At 40.7% G+C, this 19,700-nt stretch overlaps 1 protein-coding gene across 4 annotated transcripts in view; it reads right to left on the reverse strand.

Annotated features, from left to right (window-relative positions):
* DOCK10 (dedicator of cytokinesis 10) overlaps positions 1 to 19,700 on the reverse strand; it is a 225,740-nt gene that overhangs the window by 39,096 nt on the left and 166,944 nt on the right. For all 4 annotated transcript variants that reach the window (XM_037029382.1, XM_037029381.1, XM_037029380.1 and 1 more), the window contains 11 exons: positions 18,919 to 19,042; positions 18,603 to 18,724; positions 18,150 to 18,236; positions 15,922 to 16,014; positions 15,379 to 15,497; positions 13,236 to 13,305; positions 9,836 to 9,949; positions 6,160 to 6,231; positions 4,489 to 4,635; positions 2,840 to 2,923; positions 1,803 to 1,899 (listed from right to left, as the gene is read on the reverse strand). In XM_037029382.1, the coding sequence (XP_036885277.1) occupies positions 1,803 to 1,899; positions 2,840 to 2,923; positions 4,489 to 4,635; positions 6,160 to 6,231; positions 9,836 to 9,949; positions 13,236 to 13,305; positions 15,379 to 15,497; positions 15,922 to 16,014; positions 18,150 to 18,236; positions 18,603 to 18,724; positions 18,919 to 19,042 (1,129 nt within the window). The remainder of the gene's footprint in view (positions 1 to 1,802; positions 1,900 to 2,839; positions 2,924 to 4,488; positions 4,636 to 6,159; positions 6,232 to 9,835; positions 9,950 to 13,235; positions 13,306 to 15,378; positions 15,498 to 15,921; positions 16,015 to 18,149; positions 18,237 to 18,602; positions 18,725 to 18,918; positions 19,043 to 19,700) is intronic.

Consider the following 19,700-nt stretch of genomic DNA (forward strand, 5'->3'; position numbering starts at 1 on the left):
AACACAGTTCAGATATATTTATATTTAGATACACACTATGTTGACTACCTATGTATAATGTACACTGCAAAATTAGAATCTATTGTTCTAAAATGTAAATCACTTCAGAAAAACATTGTGTTTCAAGACAAATGCCTGAGGTTGGTTGTTTTATTACAGAGAATGCCATGAACAGATTTATTTTAATTCTTAGCTTTCTGTTTGAGCATCTACTTTTCCATCAGAAATATGCTTGCTGTGAAACATATATTTTTATGTTCACTGTTGATAATATCAGATCTACAAAGAGACAATCAGGCCTTTTTGTCTGACCTACTGGCCAATAGCAAACCACTGTAATCAAAATGACCCAATCCCAGTGGGCCTCTCTTGAGGCTCTTAACCAGTTTGACTAACCCAGTGATAACCTGGTAACTAGTTTATAAAACAAAAACAAACACAAAAAATTATAAACAGTTTATTATACAAAATAACATTCCTATCCTTTTTTCTATGAAAAATTAAATGTGCTTAATAAACTAGATTAAGTGTTAATAAATTAGAAAAAGAATGGAATAGTACATGTAGCTTATAGTTAAGATGAAAATGACAAAACTTTTAGAGGCCAGATAATGTACTTTACTCTTTCCTTCTCCCCTCAAATATTAGTGCAAGTTATAATACACAGAAGGAGGCTCTCTAGCATCCTACTTCGTGCTTTCTATGAACATCAAAATTGCACCTTGTGAATAATTTAGTCACTGCTTAGAAGTAAAGTATTTAAGGGTAAAGGAGGTTAATTATACAGAGTGGGGCAAAACTAGGTTTTCAGTTGCTCATAAATAATACAATAGTTAACAAATAATAATACAAGAATGAACTGTGTTTCCTGTACTCACAACTGCAAACTGACTTTTGCCCCATCCTGTGTGGTGATGGTGGAAGATGTGACTTCGGGTGGTGAACATACAATGTAATACATAGACTATGTACTATAGAATTATACAAATAAAATCAGTTAATTTTATTAACCAATGTCACCCCAATAAATTTAATAAAATTAAAATTTCAAAAAGTTTGTACATCATTTTAGTATTTTCTTTGCATCGTGATGTTGGAGGAGGGACTGATAGTTTGGTGGGTGGTGATCATTCTCTGTTGTAATCATGCTAGCATATGGTTATGGTAGAGAATGAACAATGTGTATATACTCAATGTAATGAACGAACACACTTCCTGTACACCATTTACACCATAGTAAGCAATAGTAAAGAACATGTGGAGCGCAGTTGTTACCTGCATGCCTATCTCCGTGCTCCTCTGACCCAGAGAGGCCAACAATTTATAATGGTATCCACCCACCGGCCTTCCTTCCTTCCTTCCACTGTATCTGTTTCTTCCTCTCAAACTCAATTCGAGGAATCGCATTCTGACATAAATACACACATTAACTGATAATTTTAAATGAATTCATACTAAAAATATAACTTTATCTCTCAAAATCAAAGGACAGCTGTCTTTTGGAGCTAGCATGGTGAAGGACAATGTGGCTCTAGGTTAACAATCTTTGAGCTACAATCACCAATGTAAAATTTTTCTTGGCCTTCTCTTCAATGGAAAGGGAAACATGGACAAAAACTGAGAATTATAGAGCTGTACTCATTATCACAGGCCAACCATTTATTTTGCATTTCGATTATCTGGGTCTACTGCTCACGTGGCATCTTGAGACCAAGCCGAGACTGAGGAAACAGGAAAGTAATGAACAAAGAAAGAACAGCGTTTACTCTGTAGGAGCTGATGAAAACTCTTGGAATTGTTACCTGGAATGTTTGCTGATCTTATGGGGAGACACAAAGGGATAAAGTGCTCATGCTGACATACTTCTTGAAGAAAATCAAATTTATACTGGCTTAAGGTCTGAAAAAGAGACAAACTGAATGACTATTTATTTACACATCAAGAAAGTCAGTCCAAAAAGAAAATCTGCTCTTGAATCTTCTGCCTAGAAAGAAGATGAAACTCCTTTTGTGTGACCACTGGCTAATTGTTAAGTTTAAAGAATTTTGTCTCCTCCCAATTGGTAGATGCATCCCCCCTCCTGTTTCAAGAGATTGGCCAAGGCCTTTATAATCTCATTTTTAACCTACCTCGCTGACTCATTTTTTTGCTTCTTTTAGCTTATATTAGAACATGTTTATTTGGAGGAAAATAGTGCCTCACCAAATGCGCAGAGCCCTAAAACTACACTCAGATCATAAGACGGATGACTACAATCAAGTCCAATGCTCTCAGGACCTAGGGAGACAACAGTGCAAACGATAAAAAATGAAAGTGACTCTTTCTCTGTGCGCCATTTGTTCTCAGGATGCATTATTAACTCGACCTCTCCTCTGATCCCACAGCAGCTTTGCTTTTCAATAATATTCGCATAGGACAGTGATAAATGGAGTCCAGACATGGTCTAAGACAACTGTGATACATAAGCTAAGAATAACCAGAGAAGTTGGGATAATTAGCCCATTCATAACTGTTCTATTTTCCCTTACATGCAAGATAAGGAATCCCTTTTAAAGACTCAGATGGTGTTCATTGTATTTGCTAACATCAGCTAATAAAATAAAATATATTCCTTTTGCTTAGATATTTTAGAATTGTGTTTAATGGCAACTTGAGTCAATAATTTAAACTATTGCAATTTATAAGTGATAAGCCATTTAAAAAACCGCCTCTCCTTGGTAGAGAACTTTTTTTTATGCAGAGCATGGATAAGTTACTGTTCTAGGCAGATAGAAAGACCAACTTATTTATTTGTAATGCCGTCACTGAGAATGCAGTCATTCCCACACCTGGGTCTCACCTTGAGATCCCCCGAGGAGAACATGCTGATGTAATTGTTCACCATCTTAAACACAAAGCCCCGGTCCATAAACGTAAAGCAGCGCTAAAAAAGATAATGTTTTAAATTCAGACATTTTTACTTTTAGGACCATTAAAGGTTTTAGAAAGGACAATGAGATTTACTAAAATAAAATAACATTAAACTAAATGTGTTGTATCATAGTATTTAAAAAATCTCTAAAATACATGTAAGCACTTGTCCACATATGGCAACTAGTTAAAGTGTTAGGTATAGTGCGCACATCAGAAAGTTACAACCCGTGCTAATCAATTTTATACAACATCACTTGGAGTTTTGCAATGAAATATTAGGAAGTTTTGTATAGAAAGTTTTCGCTTTTAGTTGCCTGTTTATTTTATGATAGTTTTTTAGCAATTTGATTCCTGTGCTATACCGCTCTGGGAAGGCATGGCAGGTGTCAGAGGTGGCTCAGGAAGACCTTTTACAACCGCGCTGGCCTCCTTCAACACACTAGCTTTTCTCTAGCAGAGGCAGCTTGAGTTTAAAGAGTGAAGGTAAGAGATTCTGAGATTTCCATCAGGAAGCGGCCCCCCGCCTCTCTTATCCTGTTGTCAAGATCTCTTAATATGGAATGTGTTAAGCAGTAGGTAGTTTTGGAGGAGACAGGCAAGCATTCCAAGTTGGCACAGCACCCACTGTTCCTTCAAAACACGGAAGGCCATGCAACCAGTCACCAAGAGACAGTGGCCAAGGACTGCAGTGAAAAAGTAGGAAGTAGGAGGCATGGACCACACAGGGTAGGACAAAAGTATACACAAAATAATGCAACGATTAATAAATAGTAATATGAGAATAAACTTTGTGTTTCATGTACTCAAAACTATAACCCTACTTCTGCCTCACCCTGTATTTACCAAGGAGTGTGTCCAGGCATTATAGCAGGTCACCCTACGGAGGGCATCCCTGCAGGTGTGCCATTCTATCCACTCACACACGTGTAAAACTCTTTAGGGACTTTTTCCACTGTGGTACCACTCAGTATGGAACGCTCCTTTCTTGTCCAAAAGAGTCTAGGGTGGTGCAACGGTTTTGCATTTCTTGGATCTCTCCTCAATTTTACTCGCAAATCTCTACTCAGATAGGACTGGGCATAAAATCTTGCTATGCGTCCTCTACTGCATGGAATGTCTTCCACTGAATTATGCCCATGCATAAACAAGAGCTGTTTTCTCAAATAACATTCTTCCATTTGTGTTTTTGTTCTGTTTTTCCTTTCTATTTTTGTCTTTATCCTTTGGAATGTTTTTAACACACGTGTTCATTCCATAATAGTATATTGCCTCATGTGTATGTTCCTTTTTAATACAAATTTAGGTTCTTTTGATGACTCCTCTCATTTCCCAGAAGAACAGGGAGAGGTGGACACCCGAGGGTAACCTCAGGCTCAGGTGATGTAGAGTCCCATGGGGAGGGGCGGGGAGAAGAGGAACTTTTGAGACTTCTGCACGATGCAGGCTCCCTGCAGGCGTGCTGGGTCCTTCCAGGCGCTTCATCATAAATGGACATGCGAGTCAGAGAACACTGAGAACATCTTGTGTCCACTAGCATGGGGGCTTGAATGGAACTTAGACCTCATATAACTGTACCTTAAGAAACCTGGCAACGCTGCTGTTGGCCCTTCTTGTTTCCTCAAGGGCATCTCTGCATTTCCAAATCACGTGGTCAGATAGGATCATGACAAGATTGTCTAATTCATTTTGGAAAGATTCAGGAAATCTTTGAGCCCGAGGAAACTAAGGAAAGAATAGATCATTTCTTTATAACATGGCAATGGGGAAATGCTAAGCCTGGAAAAAAATAAACTGAAACAATTACTTCATTTTATATATTGCCAAACAAAGAGTCCTTTTGAAAACTTGAATGTGGTAATAAAATAGAAGCACTTTTAGTTTCAAGGTCATGAATTCCATCATTTTCATTTAATGTCTCCCTCTATCTTGGGCTAGAAAAATTTTCATTAAAAAAGTAAATTATTACATTTAAGTGCAAACTATTAAAACAGTGTAACATTTTCTATGACTCCTCACATTTTTTAAAATTACAGTTTATATATAATATTACATTAGTTTCAGGTGTACAGCACAGTGACCAGATATTTGTATAACTTGCTAGGTGACCCCCCCCCCCCAGGTCTAGTGTCCTGGGACCATATATAGTTATTATACTATTACTGACTATATTACCTCTTACATCTTAATTCCCCTCACTGCCCCTTCAGGAAGTAAATACTATCTAGGTTTTAGATGCTATTCTAGGTTTTCTTTGACACATAATTCTCTATTTAGTTGAAAATCAGTTACTTTGATTTTTAAAACTAGAACCCCCCCAACTATAAAAATCAATGAATGAATAACTGAATGAGTACAAATGTTGGTTTGACATGTCTTCTAGTAAGTAGTGAGTTCCAGCTAGTCACTTTGGAAATTTTATTTCAGCTTTATTGAGGTATAATTGATGTGAAATTATAAGGTATTTAAAATGTACATCTTGATAGTTTGGTACTTATGTGTCGTGTGAAAAAATTTTCCTCATCTAGTCACCGAACACATCCATCGCCTCACATCTTCAGCTTTTTCTGTGTGAGAACATTTGCCATTTTCTCCTAGCAAATTTCATTACCACCCACGATCACCATGTCTCAGGTTAGATCCTCAAACCTTACCCACAGCTGAAAGATTGCACCAGCTGGTCTTAACTCCATGGTCCCAGCACTTGCCACAGTGAGCACCCGTGGGACCTCAGAGTCGAGGGATTTTTGCCACTAGCTGCAAAAGGGCTTGGCTGTGAGATTACATATGGTTCATGGAATAAAACTTCATGGGTCCCTGAACACCACCCTCAGGTCCAGGAATCCACTCATCCTGACTGAACTCCTGCAGATGGGGAGAGTTCCAGACAACTGCGATTTCTAGTCTCCCGTCTCTACCTTGTGCACTTGCACAGCCTCTTTGCATGAGATAGGTAAAATCCATTCATCCCACAAGCTACCTTCAAAATGAAACTCACATTTTTACTATAGATAAAAGCATAAAAATCATTGTTAGACTGAGCCATACACTTCTAAAATTCTGAATACCCAGCCTTGCATGGTGCAGCAACAAAGGCCACAGAGGGTAAGGGACACATATAATCATTTCTCCCACTTAAAAAGCAATGAATATATATTGCTAAGTTTACAATGTCAATGAAAATGGAGCTCCTGACTGCATATTCATGAGGATAATTGTTGGACAGTATTGTATTGCCTGTGATCTTACCTGAATTTTATTTGTGTCAATCAAGTGTTGTGCCATTGATTTTAGGATAATTGCAAAGAAGAACCAGGAATGCTGTTAGGGAAAGAAAAGACAGTGAGACATTTGCTATCCTATCATAAAATAATGTAATTCTGTCCTTTACCACTTGTAATATTAGAAAATCTTTATTTAAAAATGTATTCTTTAAAAGTAAATGCATCAGAGGAATAATATTTTCTCCATTGTGTTAGGATGATTCTTTATCAAAGTTCTAGTGGTAAAAGTAAGTGGCAGACATTCCAGTTTCTCTGTAATCTCAAAGAACATTTGCATTAAAACAAGATGCCAGTGTACTTGACATGGCCAATTAAAGAGTAGTCTTATGAGGCCTTTATCCATGGGGTTGTATTTGCTTCACTTAGCTAAACAAAACTCAAACCTTTTTGTTTTGTAATAGATCATAGCAGGCCTACCTCTAACATTTCCAGGGTTAGAGGCAAGATTGAAAGTGGGTCTCATGTCTAAATATCCGAGTTAAAGTCATACTAACAAAGTGTTAGATAAAATGTGTTTGATCCTCCTACCTTGACAAGTAAAACTCCATGACAACTTGGAAGCTTGAACCAGAACGCAGGGACCCGGGGAGAGAAGCACCCTGGCCTGTGCCCTCTTGTCTCTCAGGACTCTGTCCTGCACCTTGAGGGGCCCGGTTCACGTGTGACTGTCCAGCCTGCACGTCCAGGCGTTGTCCACAAACTAGTCCCTCCCTTCCACTGCAAACTGCTCTCTACTTGGTTCCAGGGTTGTGCTCTGGCACCCAGACTTTCTCTGTGACGGCTGCATTTAGGACCGAGGTCTATGTGAGGAAGACTGCGGGACCAGGAAGTGCGAGCTCCGAGAATACTCAAAGATTCAGAAGGGCCCCCCGTGAGCCTGTCCCTTGGCCACTCTTACATCTTTTCCTACGGGGAGGGTCCAGCGGGTGGAGGCTAGAGCACATGTTTCTAGTGGAGGCCCCTGTTTCTCGGGTCTAAGGATGAAAGGGTGATATTATCCTAGATACAAAAAGTACATTTTGTGTCTATACAGTTTAACGAATGTACTCCTCCATCATCTCTCTTTCTCCTCCCCTCCACCACGAAAATGTCTGAATTTGGGGCAGTGTTTCCTTTGCTTAACCTCATAATTTTGCTACCGGTGTTATACATTAAAACAATATATCTAGTTAAATGAAATAAGTCCGGCAGTGAAGGACAAATACCATATGATCTCACCTTTAATTGAAAAATAATCAACAAAAGAAAAGAGCAAACAAAATATAACCAGAGTCACTGAAAATAAGAACAATCTAACAATAGCCAGAGGGGAGGGGGGAGGAGACAGTGGGGAGAAGGGTTTTCAGGAACTGCTATAAAGGACACATGGACAAAACCAAGGGGGAGGGTGGAAGCAAGGGAGGGAGGTGGGTTTGGAGGGAGTGGGGAGAAAATAATAGACAACCATAATTGAACAAGAAAATAATTAAAATAAAGAAAACAATGTATTTAGTTTTGGTTGCCACTGAATTTCACATAAATGGAATCATCCTGTACGTATTCCCCTGCGATTGCCTTTTTCATTCAACAAATTATGTTTTGAGGTTCCTTTATGTTGAATCATGGAGCTGAGGGTCTGCTGTTGTTAGAGCCTCACGAATCTAACCACAGTTTACCTGACTGCTCTGCTGTGGCTGGGCATTGGCATTACACCCAATGTTAGGCTGACAGCAATCATCGTGCTAGGAACTTCTGCGTACACAGTCCTGACTCTAGAAGACTGACTGAGACGGGCTTAGGTTCCAAAGGGGCAGCTCTGACTTAATGAAGGGTCACTTCTTACTACATGGTATTGGAAATCAAATTCACGTTGTTGGGCAGGTTAATACAAGGAACACTTAAAATCTCCTTTGGGTCATTTTGTCCAAAATGGTATTATTAACCATCAAGCAAACGTTCTGACACGTGCCTGGGAACCCAGCAGATACCAGTCCCCACCCTCAGGGCTCCTGCTGCCTCCTCTCTTCTCCACCTCAGTTCGCCAGGACTAACCAAGTGAGGCCTCCTGTCTGCGGCCAAGTCGGACAGCAGAAGAGGCCCCACCTCCGCTCCTGCTCTTCAATCGCCACACGCTTTGTATCCACACATCCCACGGCTTCCATCTCCTGAAACCCACCGGTTTCGGAACACATGGTTCGCCATCAGCAAAATCCGTTGGAGATGCAAATCCCGCTCTAAACAGTCCCTTCCTTTCGTCTTTTAACTAAACGCCAACTCTCCCCGGAAGACCCGGCTTCTGGGCAGGCGACTTCTCCAGTGGCCCTGTGTCCATCTTCAGCCCACTGCGTCTATTCTCTACACAGCCGTCAGAGAGATCCTTTTAAACCCAGGTCAGCTCACAGTACTCCTCCGCTCAGTTCCCTCTAAGTGGGTCCCTGTTTCATTCTGAGTGGCAGCCGAAGCCCTTGCCAGGGCCCATATGGCCTCCTGCCATCTGCCAACCCTCCCGCTGCTTCTCTGACTTCATCTGGCCGTCTCCCTCCTTTGCTCACTTGGTTCCAGCCACCCTCCCCTCCCCGTTATCCCTCAGGGACTTTCTAGGCATGCTGCTGCCTCACTACTCCACACAGGCCTCCCCTTCTACCTTTAATGTTCTACTCTGAGCATCCACACAAGCTCTTTCGACTCTCTCACATTTTTTTTTTCTCAAGGACTGTCGTCTCTGTGAGCTCTATCCTGCCCATTCTGTGTAAAACTGCAAACCTCACCCTGCACTCTCAGTGCTCCCAATTCCCCTTCTCTGCTTGACGGGTTCTTTTCCCTCACCACCGCTCCCCTTCTAACATACGATTTAATTATCGTTGTTATTGTGTCTGCGGTTTATTGTTATGTCCCAGCAGAATGTAAGCAGAATTCCTTATTTTGTTCTCTGTTATGTGCCAAGTGCGAAGGACAGTGCCTGTTGCATGAGAGGCACCGAAGGCATGTTTGTTGAATTAACTAAATGAATATACTCAGAACAATAATTTAAACAAATTGCTTGGCTCAGGATAATTTGATATTAGTGAACTCATGTTGATGCTTATTGATCCTGCCTTCCCTTTGTAGCTACTTACTAATCCATGACTCATCTGTCAAGTCATGATAGATACTTAATTAAGCTGGGGACTAAGTTTGCTTTTCTATATGTAATAATTTAGAGTGGCCTTTTCATAAACTTTTGCCATCTCTTCTTTAGGTGTTTCAGCTTTTGGGGGGGTCAAAGAGTGTCTGTGTGTTGGTTTCCTCTCCGTTGTCTATAGATACATTCATTAACATGTCATCAATCCTTTTGTTGTTATATTTCCTCTTACTGTGTCTAATAAACCCAGCACATTTTATTTTTGCTACACTTGGAATTTTTCAGTACTTTAGATAACTCTTCATAGACATTTATTCTGTCTTTAGGCCAAAGGACTTGGGTCCTTCTACTTCTGAAGGTGCTCTATTCTGTTGACAGATATCTCTTGCTTAATACTTTTTATATGCTACAGTTACAATATGAAGCTTATGCTAGAAACTATAAGAGACATGATCTCTGAAAATCAATGGATCCTATCACCTTCTGGGGGTAAGAGTGAACCTCATACTACCAACGAAAGAACTGTCTTTAAGTTCCTTACGTTCAGGACATGCTTCACTGTTGTTGAGTCATTTGTTTTCAAAAGACCAGCCACGTTTTTAGCCAGTTCCTCGTGTATCGTTCTCTCCTTGCATGTTCTGGTCTTGAACACAAACTGAGGAAAATCCAAACAGAGAAACAAGTCAAATGCTGTAAGAAAACAAAGCTTCAAAACTTATGTTCCATGAGTAACTCGTAACTCAAAAGTGTCTGCTCATGCCAGATTTTGTCATGAAATAAACAAAGGCCCAATGACCAGAGTGGTGCACACCTGCTCCTACGTCGGGCTTTGCACAGGTCGGGACTGGCTCACCTAGGCTCTCCTCGAAACTCTTTTTGTAGAAATCAAAAGAAAGAGTCAGAGAGCAATTCAGCAGGTTGAAGGAAACATGGAGGGCTTTGACCCACCTACTTAGGACACATTTCCCCTTCTCCTTCCTTCCACTGGCAACAGGTGGCATGGTAGCATTTCTTCATCCTGAAAGGGTAGAGCACCCACTCAAATAGCCAAGTGGGGAAGCAGGTGCCTTCCAGAGGCCAGTAGATGAGCTCCCCACATGCCCAGGGCCTACCATCTCATGCTTAGACACAGCCATCCAAGGGTCATGGACACTGGCCATCAGTGAGATAACACATGCTGCTCACTTCTTTATTTCTCAAAAGATGGGTTTGGGCATGCACCACCAAGTGCATGTCACGGTCTTAGTTTTTGGTATTTCTTCATCTATTTTAAGGATATCAACATCAATTTGCTGATTACTAAATTACATTTTACTTATGAGTTGGGTTTGCCTCAAGGGAGTTCATTTCTTAAGGATATTCACAATTCAGACTTCATTATAATCAAGAGTGAAGGCAGGCAAGAAACTCAAAGCAAAAGCACATTCACATTTAGATCTGTATTTTGCTTAAACTTTATAGCTCATCGACAGTTAAGTCATCCTGATGGGGCCTGACTTCTCCAAGTTCATCCCAGAGGAGAAAGACAAAGCTAAGAGATGTGTGAAACTAGCTAAAATCAAGAGTAATATGATTTTTCCCCATCATGGATCATGACTCATGTGAAGGGAATGTCATAACTACCTAATACCATGCACAGTTAGTTAGCCCCAAGGGTATTACAACTAGCAGTGAAATATTCTTATTTTAAAATTTTGGCTGTAACATGTCAGTGCCATGAATTTCTGTAAACCATGGCATTTCATTAATTAACTCTAGACATACATTTTTTGCAAAAGACATGGTGTGTATGTGTGTGTGTTGGATACTGTAGATGGGTGAGTTAGCAGCATTTAGCACCACTGAACTTGAAATGGTGTTTAGTTTGTTTCTGAATAAATATTAATTGCATTGACTATCACATCTCTCAAGGACATCAAAACATGTATATGTACGAGCTCCTCAGTTTCCATTATACTCCTAGTTGTGGGGCTTACTATCTATCTATATGTTAAATAATAACTTTTCCTACCAAGGGTAAACAAAATCAGATTCCTTGGTCAAGGTCAGGCTCCCAACCATGTACAATACTACAGCAGGATTCCAGTCCCAGAGTCATAGAGCTGGATGTTCGTCTGGCCGGACCCATCTTGCTTCCCAGAGGAGAAAGGAGAGGTTCAGAGAGACTGACTGCTTAAATTAACTGTTGGACCTTGACAAGAATCTAGTTTCCCACTTGCTAGTTTAGTGCTCTTTCCAAGAGTAAAATTTCAGTTGGTTATATTTGTTAGGTTGCATTTGTTTTAGGCCTATGAAAATGTGTTGTAAAACATATTTAAATATTGTTATCAGCTTGAAATTTCATAGAGGTGTGTCTTTAAATTTGAACCTCTTCAGAGCAAGCTAAATAAGCAGTCTCCTATATCACAAAATCAAATGGTCTCATCAGGATAATTCAAACATCCTGGTTAAAAATAAAGACCATCCCGGTACGCATTTCCAATATACCTCTCCAAGAGTATCACAGATGGAGTCTGAGAGCTGACTCTAAGGTTCTCATAAGATCTAGATTTGACTGTTACAAAAATGTCACAACACTGGTGGGTTCTAGATGTAATTTCCAGTGATTGCATTGGAAAAAGGTACATAAACCTTGTGTTGAGATGGAGAAGACTTTGTGTAATGTGATCTGGAGAATTTTTTTTTTGTCTCAGCCCCCTTGGAGAGTGAAATGGAAAATTGAAGTAAGCATCGAGAGACTGAAGGTTGTGTAGAAGGTTTTGTTGAATGTAAACTCATCGATAAGCTCTAAAAGTAAGCAAAGACTCTATCTTAAACAGAGAGCGCACTAAAAAGTCATTTGTAGGTAAATCTGGCCTTCTGCAAATGTGGATCTTATTGGGTAAAATGAGACCAGAGGGAAATGATTTTGAAGGAACTAACTATTTTTGGCATATGGGACATTTTAAGAAAGGGCATACACTTATGCATGGGTATTTGGAAAAACATTTAACATTTCTGGCAGGTAGAAAATATATAGACATAAAAACTGAAATGAAAAAATTTCTCCATAAAATTATTTAAAAATCAACTTTCTAGCACAAAAGACCCACAATTCTTTTCTGGTCCACTTTCTGTACATGTAAAATTAGATGGGTACATGTCTATCAGTATATGTTAGTGTAATATATTCTTTTAATTAAAAAGGTCTATGTCTCAAAAAAATTCATCTATGTATAGAAAAAGTAGAAATTTAGGTCCTCTATGCGTCTCCAATAAAGTGAACTAAGCTACTCTTATTTATCTCTACATGGGTTCTTTCTTTTCCTTCAAGACGATGCAGGAACTACCATGTGCAAACATCATCGCAAGTTCACGGGCATTAATTCACAGGCCAACTGGAAATGAGACTATGTACTTGACGAAGGACACTGGAAGAAGCAGTGCACATTGATGGAATGGGCTAGTGGTTCATGCCAGAGGATAAAGGGCTTCACATACCAGAAGCAGGTACAAATATACAGTAACTGGGAAAATGAAATAATGCCTGAGAAAACAATAAGAAAAGCTAAGAAAACATTACAGAAGATACACAGAGCATTCAACAAACCAACAGGAAAAATCGTCCTTAAATTTACACAGAAATTTCATTCATTGCAAGGTTGACTTCTAAAGGAAAATACTTAAATTTTCTTCTCTAGCTCTTTCTTTGCTTTTTCTCCCCATATAGATATTCATTTACACATGTACAGGTTATTTATGTATTTATACATTCAAACAACACACCTAGCCCATCACTGCGAAGAGAAGGAATTCCAAGTAGCTAAGTGGAATGCCTGATATTACCGAGAGGGGGCACCACCCAGCTAAAGAGAAACACTCCCTACTTATTGCAGACAGGAAATGAGACAAGCCACGCAGCACAAGGGCAAATGACCGGTGGCCAGGCAGTGACTCCATACCTTAATGTACGACTGGACGGAGTGGTCCAGCTGCTCCTCGTGGCACTTGGCCACAATGTCAGTCAGAACCCTGAAAAAACAAGGCCGGTCAGTGCCCTCTCTGGAGCGAGCCGGGAGATACCATTTGGTTTGTCAGTGGAGTGCTTGAAAACTGGGTCCTTAATAGTTACTGAGTGAATGAATGAACCAACTTCAGACTCTCCCTCATCCTCCCTATCCCCCCGATACTAAGTACTTAATATCTGTATTACCTGTTGGCCATTCCAACCTTGAAATCCCTAAACGCTAGGATGCTAGATATAAGCACTGTCTTACGGCTGCAGTATCCACATTGGAGACTTTTTTTTTTGCCTGAGTTGAATGTGCTATCATAGTCTATTTGTTTGTGGGCATTGTCTTCTTGGAAAAGGGATCATTTTTAGTACCTGCTTAAATTTAAGATATTTAACCTTGTATTAATTATCATATTCCTTTTTTAAAAATAAGACTTCCCTTCCAGCCTAGAGGCACTAGATGTATATGCTTTTGGAAAAAGTAATTGAGTGAAGATGCAGGATCTTTTTTTTCTTCCTTCACTGGGATGGGGTTTCTGTAGCAGCAGTGGCCCTGGTAGGTATTTTCACATGAACACTTCCGGTTACTCCATGACTAGTGTTTAGGAGTATCTCTGAATTTCAACAGATATGACTGATGAAATATTTAGGAAGCTTGTCACCACAGACCCATATACTCATGCTGTAAGGAGCATCCATTGAAGACACAGTTGGGGACATTTAATCTGTCCCTAGAAATGGCTGGCTGTGGGACTGTTAGAGATAGGTTCATTTTCCAGGGCTTCAGGCCTCTCCTTAAAAACAAGGCCAGAGATTTCATTCTGCAAAAGGCTAATAACATCCCTGTGAGTTCAGAAGGTACTGGAAACATTTCAATATCAAGAGTGATTTTTTTCTGGAATGCTGTGACTAATGTTTTCGAAATGAACATTAGGAATATATGATTCAGTAATTAGTTCAAGACGTGATCTCTATAAAGAGGAAATTGTGATTGCCAAAGTCACCAGGGAGATTAGCAATGTTGGAAGGATGTGTAGCATAGATAAACCTAAAGTGAGAAGAGTTAAAGAAAAACTGAATATCTTTTTAAAGAGGAAAAAGATCTGGTAGGAATGTGAAGTGGTACGGCCATTGTGGAAAACAATTCAGTATTTTCTTCAAAATTAAACATGCGACTCTCATTCAACCCAGGAATTCCATGGGACATTTCTCTCAGATAAATGAGAACTTAGGTTAACCCCAAATCTACCCCAAATGTGACGCAACACAGCTTCATTCAACAGATAAAACTGTTGAGGAGGGGACCTGTGGTATGGGGTACCACTCAGAAATAAAAAGAAAGGAACTCTGGGTAGATGCAGCAACCTGGATGGTGCTCCAGAGAATCATGCTGAGTGAAGAAAACAGTCCCAAAAGGTTACATACTATATATGATGACATACTGTATAGTTCTATCTCTATCTATATAGATAAATACAGAAATAGAAATACCTATAGATATGTAGATGAAGCATTGTATGTGTGTGTATATATTGTAAGAATTATGTGTGTATATATATACACACACACATAATTCTTACAATAAAGTTATAGAGATGCAGACAGATTAGTAGTTCACAGATAAGGAGTCGGGGTGGGGATGGGCGAGAAATAGTTCCAACTGTGAAAGGCCCACACGAGGGATCCCTGTGGTGATGGAATGTTCTGTATCCTGATTCTATCGATGCCACTATTCTGGTGGCGCCAGTCTGCTACAGCTTTCCCAGATGTTGCCTGTGGGGTAAACTGGGTAAAAGGAACATGGAGATTGATCTCTCTGCTTATTATTTCTTATAACCACATGCAAATCTACAATTACCTCAAAATAAAAAGTTTGAAAATCACAAAGAAAAAGTTAAAAAGAGGCCTAATCTTTTACTTGAGAGATAACAATAGATGATTAGAAGGTACAAGGTGAAGAGTGAGAAATCTGAGCTACGTGTTCAAATGGAATGCAAGCACACACAATTAGGTGGCTGTTCAGTTAGAGTCTAAGTTTTGTGAAACCAGAGATGGCAAAACCTCTTCTCCCAAGGTCACGTTATGGATACCTGGTCACGGTTGTACTGATTTCATCTTCCTCATTCTGCACCAAAACCTCGAAGAGCTGGTTCAAGATGATGGGCAGAAAACTCATGATTGCATGAATCCTTTCCACATTCAGTAAGTTCTGTAGTAAATGGGCAGGAAACAAAAGGGCACTGATTCAATTGAAAGCTTATTCATCTGAGGGTTTCCCAAACTTCAACATGAATACTGTAGGTCCCCTTAATCTGGCTTTAGTCTTCATCGCATTTAGCGTGAGGGCAATGGGGGCAATGTGGCAAGGGTGAGCGCTTAAAAATTAATTTAAACTTCATTGGCTTTAATTTTCAATCATTTTTATTTTGAAACATTGCCCTTTGCTTGTTTTTTAATCAACAGACAGAAACTCTTAAGGAATTGTGAAAATAATTTACTCTCTGAATTGATAAGGCATTTAAAAGTCTCCAGTGATAATGACCTCTAAGTTTGTTATTCAATGAAAATGATCAAGGCCTTTTTTGCTCATTTCTCCCCCAAAGACCACTGAAACGATTTGCATGTCATGTTACCTTACAAGAGCGCACAAAATTCGAGGTAGGTGATTGAGACATATCTTTTTCTCTCTTTTGGCACTGTTGGAAAAATGCATTCACATATGGATCCTGAAACACCAAAAAAAAGTATTTCTTTTTTTAACTGTATTTTTCATTACCATTTAGTCCCCTTATACTCCTCTTTCCCCTACAACCACCACACTGTTGTCCATGTCCGTGAGTTCTTTCTCCTTTCTGCTCGTATTTCTGGTGACATGTAAACTGTAACATCCGCAGCGATGGGGCATTTCTGTAGGCTCAATGCCACAATGGGCAAGGACCTTATGAAGGGGCCAGTGACAGTTTTCATCTTCACTACATATCCTGGCACATGGGAGGCTTGAGTTGAAATCAGCGACAGGGCCCAGTCTCTTCCCTGTTTCATTCTCATACACTTGCTTTCCTCCTCGGCCACACAGCCATGCCTGGAGAATTACTTCCCTTGTTTTTTAAAAAATTGCCTTCCTTCCTCTTCTTGCTCCTCCTTCTTCCATAGGCGTCTACCAATTTTTCTTACATCTTCCTTAACACACATGAGAAATGCACAAGGGTATTTTAATATGCATGGGGATCTTTTCGGACTTTTCAGACCAAGCTGATAAAAAATTAGGGAGTTCACACTAACAACATCATGCAATAGCACTGACTCTTACTACCTTTGTTATGGGCTGAAATGTGTCCCCCTCCGTCCATATGTTGGTGTCCTAACTCCCAGTACCACAGGATTTGAGTGTTTGGGGGAAATTGAGTTAAAATGAGGCATTTAGGGTGGCCCTAACCTGATATCAAATGTCCTTATAATAGAGTGAATTGGGACGCCAGACACATGCACACACAGGAACAACCACGTGAAGACAGAAAGAAGGCCAAGGAGAGAGGCCTCAGAAGGACCCAACTATGCCGATGCCTGGACCTCAGACTTCCAGCCTGTAGAACTATGAGAAAAGACATGTCTGTTGTTCAAGCCACCCAACTCATGGCAGTTCATTCTGGGAGCCCTAGAAAACTGCTACACCCTTCAGTGCTGTTTCCTGAAGAGAGTGGCACCATGGAAATTCTCTAAATTTGGTGCTGAGGGCTCAGAGTTGTGCCATCAGGAAGTGAGATACAGAATTTGGGTAAAGATACACCGTCTGTGTGTTTTGCCGGCATTTGTCATCTGTGACAAATTCTAGGAGGGCATCTGTGGTTTTGGTTCCCCTAAGTTCCGTGTGTGTGTGTGTGTGATATGTTCAGTATGATTTCATGTATCCCTCGATTCAACCATTATGTATCAAAAGCTGACTCTGTTCCAGACCCTTGGCAGGCACAGCAGACAGAAGGAAGGGCAAGGAAGACCTTCTCCCTCCCTCTGTGGTTCTTCCATTAGGCCAGGGAGACAGGTACGGCTCCAAATTTCCACATATACCTATTTGGTCAAAGTCGGACAAGTGCTCAATGGAAGCAGGTGCCACATGGGTGCAGGACAAGATGACCCAGCGTGTCTGCAAGTGCAGGGAACAGAGAAGGCTTGCCTGAAGAACTGGCCTTTGAGCTAAGATCTGAAGGGTAGATAAGGGCTGGCCAGGCCAATGAGGGGAAGGGCAGAGGTGCAGAGAGGGAGAGATTGCCTTTCCGGCTGAGGAAATGCCGAGTGTCAAAAGGTCAGCCTAAGCAGATGATGGGCATAGTGCTGAAGAGGGCCTGGGGCGTGGGAGAACTGAGGTCAATAATATTGTAAAGAAAAGAGGAATGTACCCCCTCCGCCCCGGGGACAATAAGGGTGTGGGTAGAGGAACGTGAGTTGTGAGTTCCAGAGGGACCTGGGAAGGCAGCTGTAAATGAGAAAGATAACTCTGGGCACTCTGAGATACACAGGCAGGGTTTGGTGGGCACTGGCCCTTTTGTGGGACTTGACCAGAGCTGAGGGCATCACAGGAAAGATGGGTTTAAAGAGTTAGGGGTACAGGGTTGGGGAGCCTTGGCTGGGCCTTGAGAATTAGACTTAGTTTCACACTTCTGGTATTTTGGGTGCCTGGATTTTTACAGACTAGGACAGCATCTCCCCTGGAGAGCCATATCATTATATCACAGACAGTCTTCCTCTTCACTCACCAGCTCTTCTGACAGCTTGTAAAATGGTGAGTCTCCTCCCATAAATGTAGGAGACAGCTTATGGTGTCATGTGTTGGAGAAGACGCTGACATTTCGGACATCATGCTCACCTGAGTATTCACAGTGGACACAACAAACGTTGACACTTTGAAAAGGGGTTTGCCACTGTCAACCCACTTCACGTCACTCCCACCGTGCTGCGAAAAAAGAGTTTGTTACTGTCACTGTGACAACTTCAGAGAAAACAGATCAGCGGGTTATTCGGTGCAGCTTAATTTGCCATCTTGATCCATTAACTTACATTACCACATAGACGAAAAATAAAAGATGCATTTGGCAATATTGGTGAATGAGACCATGGTGGTATTGGGGAATCACTGCTAATAGATCATTTCTACTGGACATAAAGTAAACCAGATATTCGAAACACTGTAGGTGCATTGCATTCATAATGACAATGGATGCATAGCTACATGGTTGGGTTAGTTTAAATAGCAGAGAGAAGATAACCTCATGCCATTTAGCTCATTTTTCCCCCTCTTAAATTATACATCATTCAATACCTTTCCACTTGCAGAATCTTGAAAGCTTAGGTAATTAGGAGGCAGGCTTGTAGCTACCGGGATATTGTGCTCTTGAGAAGCCATCCGATCGTGTTTCATCAGAGGAAGCCATGCGTATCCAACTGTGTAGAGGAACCACATAGAGAAAACCTTGAGCACGAGCCTCCAAGGGGAGGAGGAAAAATGAAGTTGTTTATCATTTATGAATACAAAACTTCCCTAAAAAAACGGAGTAAATCACAGCTTTTCAAATACTCCCCAATTCAAGTCCAACAGATGACGGGCAAAGCTATCTCAGATTGCTTCCTGTCAGTACCTGACATCTCCAGAGCCTCCTTCTTCTTGACATTAGCTTTGGCGTTTATGTCACACGTGACGTGGTAAAAAGAAAACAAAATGTGGTGTTTCTCGTGGAGTTGTGTGGGCAGCTCAATTTTCACCTGCAATGAAAGCGGTAATAGCTGGACTGAGATTAAAACCATTTGCTCAGGGTCAGGGCAAGACAAAATTCCTTTAAAAATGCTTTAACTGAAATCTAGGTCTCTGTTTAATAGTAGTGGAAGTACCCATCCTGCTAGCAGTGATGTGTCACGGTGCTGATATTTGCACTTCATTATTGTGGTGGATGATACATAGAATACATAGTGTGTCTCATTAGATAATGCCTGCCACTGCAGTATCTGGATGAAACACAGGCACGTGCACACACACAGACATAACTATAGAGTGCAAAGAAGGCCCAGACTGGGAACCTGTCAGCAAGGGGTGCAGAATGAGGGAACTAATTCTCTGCTGCGTGGAGGGTGTGCAGGAACCAGCTGTATGAGTACGACTTGGGAGCTCATGAGAAATGCAGAGTCTCAGACATGACCCCCAGACACATGGAATCAGAATCTGAATTTTAATAAGATCCCCAGGCAACCACAGGCACACGGCTGAGAAACGTGGCAGTAATTAATGATGCACCTTCAGCATTTTTAAAAATAACAAAACTATATGCAGTATATTGTATAAAATATACACATTGTGGTAACTAAGTAATTAGCCACTTTTTATAAAGTGGTCATGCTGTAGCTATAATGTTTCCGAATAAACAAA

The sequence above is a fragment of the Sturnira hondurensis genome, unplaced genomic scaffold, assembly GCF_014824575.4.
Source record: "Sturnira hondurensis isolate 20B ecotype Veracruz unplaced genomic scaffold, ASM1482457v3 Scaffold0020237, whole genome shotgun sequence".
Lineage (NCBI taxonomy): Eukaryota > Metazoa > Chordata > Mammalia > Chiroptera > Phyllostomidae > Sturnira > Sturnira hondurensis.